The sequence below is a fragment of the Oncorhynchus gorbuscha genome, linkage group LG02 (genome assembly GCF_021184085.1).
Source record: "Oncorhynchus gorbuscha isolate QuinsamMale2020 ecotype Even-year linkage group LG02, OgorEven_v1.0, whole genome shotgun sequence".
In the NCBI taxonomy this organism is placed as follows: Eukaryota; Metazoa; Chordata; class Actinopteri; order Salmoniformes; family Salmonidae; genus Oncorhynchus; species Oncorhynchus gorbuscha.
Window position 1 is genome coordinate 25,374,739 of NC_060174.1, and position 8,623 is coordinate 25,383,361.

Sequence of the window (8,623 nt, forward strand, 5' to 3'; positions counted from 1 at the left end):
GTGTGTGTGTGAGGGCCACCTGTGTGTGTGAGGGCCACCTGAGTGTGTGTGTGTGTGAGGGCCACGTGTGTGTGTGTGTGAGGGCCACCTGAGTGTGTGTGAGGGCCACCTGAGTGTGTGTGAGGGCCACCTGAGTGTGTGTGAGGGCCACCTGAGTGTGTGTGTGAGGGCCACCTGAGTGTGTGTGTGAGGGCCACCTGAGTGTGTCTGTGTGTGAGGGCCACCTGAGTGTGTGTGTGTGGGGGCCACCTGTGTGTGTGTGTGGGGGCCACCTGTGTGTGTGTGTGAGGGCCACCTGTTTGTGTGTGTGTGAGAGGGCCACCTGTTTGTGTGTGTGTGTGTGTGTGTGTGAGGGCCATCTGTGTGTGTGTGAGGGCCACCTGTGTTTGTTTGTCATTGTGATACATTGGGAGAAAGTATTCATACCCCTGGATCATTGCTAGACAGACATTTCTTGCCATAGATTTTCAAACGAAAATGTAACTAGGCCACTCAGGAATATTAAATATTGTCTTGGTAAGCAACTCCAGTGTAGATTTGGCCTTGTGTTTTAGGTTATTGTCCTGCTGAAAGGTGAATTTGTCTGTTGGAAAGCAGACTGAAACAGCTTTTCCTCTAGGATTTTGTCTTTGCTTAGCTCTATTCCATTTATTTTTATGCTAAAAATACTCCATAGTTCTTTCTGGACACAAGCATACCCATAACATGATGCAGCCACCTCCATGCTTGAAAATATGAAGAGTGGTACTCAGTGATGTGTTGTATTGGATTTGCCCCAATCATAACACTGTGTTCAGGACATAAAGTTAATTTCTTTGCCACATTTTGCCTTATTGCAAACAGGATGCATATTTTGGAATATTTTTTATTCTGTACAGGCTTCCTTTGCCTCAATTCATCCAATATTGTCAACTATAGCAAAAAGCTACTCCATGCAAGGCTCTGTGGTCTAGTTAATATAGTACCCGCCCTATAATCTATGATGATGTATAAGAGACCATGACTCTGAGAACAAGCCAATCTGTCTGCCTAGTCTTGATCTAAGGTCATGGTGAAGGAGACATTTAGTAAAAGGTATGGACAGAGATACAATCTGCAGATCCTTCACAGAAATTGGGATAACTCCTTCCTCTGGCCATATGTTTCTCTACCGCCACCTGCTGGACAATTACAACACCTACAGAAGGGCCCAGACTGATTGATCACCATATCACATAAAGCTATGACTGAAATACGTTTTAGAGTCCAATTTCCATTTATCTAGATTCTACAAGAACATTATGTCCTTTGACAATTGAAGGTTTTAGGCAGAAGCAGTACTGATGAGGTTATGACACTCTATAGACATCTTGTAATGAACTGTTGTGTGCTGTAAGGCTTAAGCTACTGTATGTGCAGTGTTGTAACCTGAGCTGTGTCTCCCCTGCTATGCCTGCAGGACCTGGTGGACTGGCAGAAGCCCCTGGCCTGGCAGGTGGGCAACCTGGGAGAGAAATACGAGACCTGGGTGCACCAGCCTGTGAATCGGCCCATTCGCCTGTTTGGGAACGAGTTCATGGAGGCCAGCACCAAGACATCCTGGTAAGAGAGATGATATGTACATGCATCCCAGACACAGATTAAGTCCTGGACTTAAAGGCATTTTTAATTGAGCCTCTTAAACATTCCCTTTAAGCATGTTTTTTTAGTCCAGACTAGGTTTAATCGCTGTCAGGAAAACCAGCCCATACAATGTAGGAAAGCATTTACATAATTTAGCAGAAACTCTTATTCAGAGTGACTTTCAGGAGCAATTAGGGTTGAGTGCTCAAGGGCACATCTGCAGATTTTTTTCATTTAGTCTGCTTGGGGATTTGAACCAGCGACCTTTTGGTTACTGGCCCAACGAGCTTAACCGCTAGGCTACCTGCCACCATTGCTACCTTGTTACCTGCCACCCTAACACTTGCATGTTACCTCAGAAACTGCTGGTTGATAAGTCCCTATGATTGTCTGCGTGTAGGTATATGGTCCCTGCTGTGTGGATGCCACTGGTGTTCTATCTCAGCTGGTACTGCTACACCACCTTGGCTCAGGAGACAACCAGACTATTCGCCAGCACAGGTAACAAAGACACAATCATCAAATCTGGGTTAAAATACTATTTAGGGTAGTGAGTATTTTCAAAATGTAAGTAGTTCAATATTTGGAAATACACATGTAAAGTATTGGCATGTATTTGAAAATACTCAAACACACAGTATTTATACAAATACTTAAATACACCCATGCATTTGGTATTTGAAATAATGTATTTGGAAATAAGTATTTGAAAATACTTTCAAATAGTAGACTATTTAAAAAAAATATTGTACAGTAAAATGATTAACATGTAAGCCCAGTGTGGGGCGGCAGGGTAGCCTAGTGGTTAGAGCATTGGACTAGTAACCGAAAGGTTGCAAGTTCGAATCCCCGAGCTGACAAGGTCGTTCTGCCCCTGAACAGGCAGTTAACCCGCGGTTCCTAGGCCGTCATTGAAAATAAGAATTTGTTCTTAACTGACTTGCCTGGTAAAATAAAGGTAAAATAAATAAAAAAATCCAACAGTGCAGTATTCAAACTCAAAATAGTATAACTAATCAAATAAAAAACATGACATATAAGAAGTAATAGAAGTAGTTGATTTTGGTCACATTTATTTGTTAATTCATCTGTCCAGCAAATTCATGCTAGTTCCCCTGTACAGTCTAGTAGAAATGTGATTCCTGTTTAAGCCTGTATCTGTCCCACCCACTCCCTCTGCAGACTATTCCTTCCTGGTGCACAAGTACAGCTTTCCGCTCATCTTTGTGATGGGCATGGTCACGTGGACCTTCATCGAATATTGCGTCCATCGCTTCGTCTTTCACATGCGCCCGCCCGCCCACAACTATTACCTCATCACCATTCACTTCCTGCTGCACGGACAGCATCATAAGGTGAGATACGGACATATACAGAAGAGAGTTCCAGAGTATTGTTCACTAACATTTAAAATGTATTGTATTTTTTTAACTGATATGTGCTCCTATACTAACACCATGGTGATTTCTCCCCTCCAGTCTCCCTACGATGGATCCCGCCTAGTCTTTCCTCCTTGCCTGGCCTCAGTGGTGATAGGCAGCTTCTACCTGCTGCTGACCAAGTCCTTCCCTGAGGCCTTAGGGGTGTCCCTGTTTGTGGGGGGGCTGTTTGGGTACGTGGTGTACGACATGATCCATTACTACCTTCACTACGGCTCCCCCCAGAAAAACTCCTACCTGTACAGCCTCAAGGCATACCACGTCAAGCACCACTTTGAAAACCAAAGAGCAGGTGAGGAGGACCAATAAGATGGCGCCGACAGACATGACCGCTCTGCTTCTAGCTCATAAGCAACTTTGCAGTATTTTGTTGTGTCTGTTATTTCCTACATTATTCACACAGAATGTTTTTTGTGTTATTACATACAGCCAGAAAGATATCAGAGCGATGGTAATGCATGCACTAGCATTACATTCAGGAATACGACTTTCCCGAATTGGATCCTTTGTTCGTGCCCCTAGGGCAATTGAACTTAACCCAGAGGCTGCTCTAAGACGCCGCCGGCGGAGAAGAGTTGTTCGGAATAGACTTCTTGTCCAACTCAGGAGGCGGGCACACCGTCCACTGCTTCCGAGTATATTACTCGCTAATCTTCAGTCTCTGGACAATAAAGTAGATGAGCTCAGGGCGAGGATCTCCTTCCAGAGGGACATCAGGGACTGTAATATACTCTGTTTCACTGAATCATGGCTCTCTTGGGATATACTGTCCCCAGCCATACAGCCAGCTGGGTTCTCAGTACATCGCACAGACAGGAATAAAGAACTCTCCAGGAAGAAGGGCGGTGGTGTATGTTTCATGATTAACTACAGATGGTGTGGTTCTGATAACCTAGAGAAAGTCCTACGCAAACAGGAAGTACCCATGCTAAGGTCTATTCAACGCTGCTCTGACCAATCGGAATCCATGCTTCAAGGATGTTTTAATCAAATGGACTGGGATATGTTCCAGGTAGCCTCTGAGATGAACATTGACGTGGACACGGTGACTGAGTTCATCAGGAAGTGTGTAGGGGATGTTGTTCCCACTGTGACTATTAAAACCTACCCAAACCAAACACCACAGATAAATTGCAGCATTCGCGCAAAACTGAAGGCGTGACCCACCGCATTTAAGCATGGCAAGGTGACTGGGAATATGGTTGAATACAAACAGTGTAGTTATTCCCTCAAACAGGCAAAACATAACATCAGTACAGAGACAAAGTGAAGTCGCTATTCAAAGGCTCGGACGCAAGACATATGTGGCAGGGTCTACAGACAATCATGGATTACAAAGGGAAAACTTGCCACATCGCGGACAACGACGTTTTGCTCCCGGACAAGCTAAACACCTACTTCGCCTGCTTTGAGGAGAACACAGTGCCACCGGTGCGGCCCGCTCCCATGGACTGTGGGCTCTCGTCCTCCGTGGCCGATGTGAGTAAGACATTTAAGCGTGTTAACGCTCGCAAGGCTGCCCCCAGACGGCATCCCTAGCCACATCCTCACTGACCAGCTGAATGGAGTGTTTACGGACATATTCAATCTCTCCCTATCCCAGTCTGCTGTCCCCACTTGCTTCAAAATGTCCACCATTGTTCCTGTACCCAAAAAAAGCAAAGGTAACTGAACTAAATGACTATTGCCCCGTAGCACTCACTTCTGTCATCATGAAGTGTTTTGAGAGGCTAGTTAAGGATCATATGCCCTCTACCTTACCTGACACCCTAGACCCACTTCAATTTGCTTACCACCCCAATAGATCCACAGACGATGCAATGTCCATCGCACTGCACACTGCCCTACCCCATCTGGACAAGAGGAATACCTATGTAAGAATGCTGTTCATTTGACTATAGCTCAGCCTTCAATACGGGTGTACCCTCCAAGCTCATCATTAAGCTTGGGGCCCTGGGTCTGAATCCCACCCTGTGCAACTGGGTCCTTGACTTCCTGACGGGCCGCCTCCAGGTGGTGAAGGTAGGAAACAACATCTCCACTTTGCTGATCCTCAACACAGGGGCCTCACAAGGGTGTGTGCTCAGCCCCCTCCTGTACTCCCTGTTCACCCATGACTGAGGCACGCCTCCAACTCAATCACCTACTACAACAGTAGTAGGCCTGATTATCAACAATGACGAGACGGCCTACAGGGAGGAGATGAGGGCGCTGGTGGAGTGGTCCAGGAAAATAACCTCTCCTTCAACATCAACAAAACAAAGAATGGATCGTGGACTTCAGGAGATAGCAGAGGGAGCATGCCCCTATCCACATCGACGGGGATGCAGTGGAGAAAGTGGAAAGCTTCAAGTTCCTTGGCGTACACATCACTGACAAACTGGAATGGTCCGCCCACACAGTGTGGTGAAGAATGTGCAACAGATCCTCTTCAACCTCAGGAGGCTGAAGAAATTTGGCTTGTCACCTAAAACCCCCACAAACGTTTACAGATGCACATTTGCGAGCATCCTGTCGGGCTGTATCACCGCCTGGTACAGAAACTGCACTGCCCGCAACCGCAGGGCTCTCCAGAGGGTGGTGCATGCACCACCGGGGGCACACTGCCTGCCCTACAGGACACCTACAGCACCCAATGTCACAGGAAGGCCAAAAATATCATCAAGGACATAAACCTCCTGAGCAAGGGCCTGTTCACCCCGCTATCCAGAAGGCGAGGTCAGTACAGGTGGATCAAAGCTGGGACCGGGAGACTGAAAAACTGTTTATCTCAAGGCCATCAGACAGTTAAATAGCCATCACTTACTGGTTCCCACCCAGTTACTCAACCTGGCACCTTAGAGGCTGCTGCCCTGTATACATAGGCATGGAATCACTGGCCACTTTAATAATGGAACTCTAGTCACTTTAACAATGTTTACATACTGCTTTACTCATCTCATATGTATATACTGTATTTTATTCTACTGTATTTTATTGAATGCCACTCCGGCAGTGCTTGTTAGATACGACTGCACTGTTGGAGCGAGGAACACAAGCATTTTTCTACACCCGCAATACCATCTGCTAAAAATGTGTATGTGACCAATACGATTTGATTTGAATAGCTTTGTGTCACCATACTTCTGTTACAGTGACTTCTGATAAAGAGGATGGGGGACGAACAAGATCAAGGATTATATTCCGTGCTTGTCTTGGACTGAAATAGGTGCTGGTACTTTTGAGCTAATATTCTAGAACAGGAGCAGGATCTCAAGCAGTAGAACATTTTGAGGTGCTGGTACTCATCTCCGCTGAGCTCCTGCCCAAGTCAAGCACTGATTATATTACCTCAGACTGTCCATATGTCTCTGTAATTGCCTGTAGTTCATCTTTGTGTATGGTTCTCATAAATATTATACCTGGATTCCTGTATGTGTGCAAAAATAATTCTGACTCACTGATGGCATAAATTGGTTTCCCTCTGCAGGCTTTGGAATCAGCACCACATTGTGGGACTATCCGTTCAACACACTTATCCCTGAACAGACCTTTCAGAAGACTCAACTTACTCTACTCTCCACTGGGGGGCGACCTTCACCCATCCCTCTTAGACCTGGCAATCAACCCCTTCAATGACGCCACACCCTTTGACCCCAGCCTGTCCCTATAGTCTGTCTGTCCTTGTCTTTGTCTCTGGCTGGCTCTGGCTGCTTCGAACAAAACACAACACAACAACACACACTTCTCCAATATGTTCCACCTGTCAGTCAAAGAAGAAAGGTATCTTTTCAGAACTGGAGAGATGGAGGTTCGGGGTGATTCTGTATGTTTGTTTATAATCGACAACATTATCAAATGAAGATTGTATGACTATAATGCAGTAAGGAGGATGACACATGCAGTCACAGGATATAACAGTCAACATCCCGCCAGAGACCGTATAGCCATCAAACTCAACTCTGGACCTTGAAGTCAGTTCCACTGCGTTTTTAATTGTTCCCCTCTAATAAGGGACTGATTTAGACCTGGGACACCAGGTGGGGTAAATTCATTATCAGGCAGAACAGAAATCCAGCAGGCTCCAGACCTCGTAGGGTAAGAGTTTACCAACGCTGCAGTAGAAGAGAATAAATGAGAGAGGGAATGTGAATGTGGAAGAGAGGATGAAGAGTGATGTTTAGGAGGGTGAAAGTTAGAGATTATAGTTGTCCTTATATACAGTTGAAGTTGTAAGTTTACATACACTTAGGTTGGGGTCATTAACTTGTTTTTCAACCACTCCACAAATTTATTGTTAACGAACTATAGTTTTGGCAAGTCATTTAGGACAACTACTTTGTGCAATGCCACAAGTCATTTTTCCAACAATTGTTTATAGACAGATTATTTCATTATTTTATAATTCACTGTATCACACTTCCAGTGGGTCAGACGTTTACATACACTAAATTGAGAGTGCCTTTTAAACAGCTTGGAAAATTATAGAGATTGATGTCATGGCTTTAGAAGCTTCGGATAGGCTAATTGACATCATTTGATTCAAATGGAGGTGTACCTGTGGATGTATTTCAAGGCCTACCTTCAAACTCAGTGCCTCTTTGCTTGACTTCATGGGAAAATCAAAACAAATCAGCCAAGACCTGAGAAAAAAAATTGAAGGTACCACACTCATCTGTACAAACCATAGTATGCAAGTATAAACACCATGGGACCACACAGCCATCATACCGCTCAGGAAGGAGACGTGTTCTGTCTCCTAGAAATTAACATACCTTTGGTGCGAAAAGTGCAAATCTATCCCAGAACAACAGCAAAGTACCTTGTGAAGATGCTGGAGGAAACAGGTACAAACGTATCTATATCCACAGTAAAACAAGTCCTATATCGACATAACCTGAAAGGCCGCTCAGCAACGAAGAAGCCACTGTTCCAAAACCGCCATAAAAATATTCTAGACTATGGTTTGCAACTGCACATGGGGACAAAGATTGAACTTTTTGGAGAAATGTCCTCTGGTCTGATGAAACAAAAATAGAGCTGTTTGGCCATAATGACCATTGTTATGTTTGGAGGAAAAAGAGTGATGCTTGCAAGCCGAAGAACACCATGTCAACCGTGAAGCATGGGGGTGGCAGCATCATGTTGTGGGGGTGCTTTGCTGCAGGAGGGACTGGTGCACTTCCCAAAATAGATGACAATATGAGGAAGGGAAATTATGCAGTTACATTGAAGCAACATATCAAGACATCAGTCAGGAAGTTAAAGCTTGGTTGCAAATGGGTCTTCCAAATGGACAATGACCCCAAGCATACTTCCAAAGTTGTGGCAAAATTGCTTAAGGACAACAAAGTCAAGGTATTGGAGTGGCCATAACAAAGCCCTGACCTCAATCCTATAGAAAATTTGTGGGCAAAACTGAAAAAGTGTGTGCGAGCAAGAAGGCCTACAAACCTGACTCCGTTACACCAGCTCTGTCAGGAGGAATTCACCCAACCTATTGTGGAAAGCTTGTGTGGAAGGCTACCTGAAATGTTTGACCCAAGTTAAACTATTTAAAGACAATGCTACCAAATACTAATTGAGTGTATGTAAACGTCTAA

General features: G+C 44.9%; 1 protein-coding gene across 2 annotated transcripts in view; it reads left to right on the plus strand.

Annotated features, from left to right (window-relative positions):
- The window catches only part of LOC123992064 (fatty acid 2-hydroxylase-like), a 33,958-nt gene extending 26,603 nt beyond the window's left edge, over positions 1-7,355 (plus strand). The window contains exons 3-7 of one of the 2 annotated variants that reach the window (XM_046293396.1): positions 1,439-1,581; positions 2,003-2,103; positions 2,785-2,957; positions 3,081-3,333; positions 6,511-7,355. In XM_046293396.1, the coding sequence (XP_046149352.1) occupies positions 1,439-1,581; positions 2,003-2,103; positions 2,785-2,957; positions 3,081-3,333; positions 6,511-6,659 (819 nt within the window). In that variant the 3' untranslated portion in view covers positions 6,660-7,355. The remainder of the gene's footprint in view (positions 1-1,438; positions 1,582-2,002; positions 2,104-2,784; positions 2,958-3,080; positions 3,334-6,510) is intronic. The other variant, XM_046293397.1, reaches the window with a different exon arrangement.
- The last annotated feature ends 1,268 nt before the right edge of the window (positions 7,356-8,623 follow it).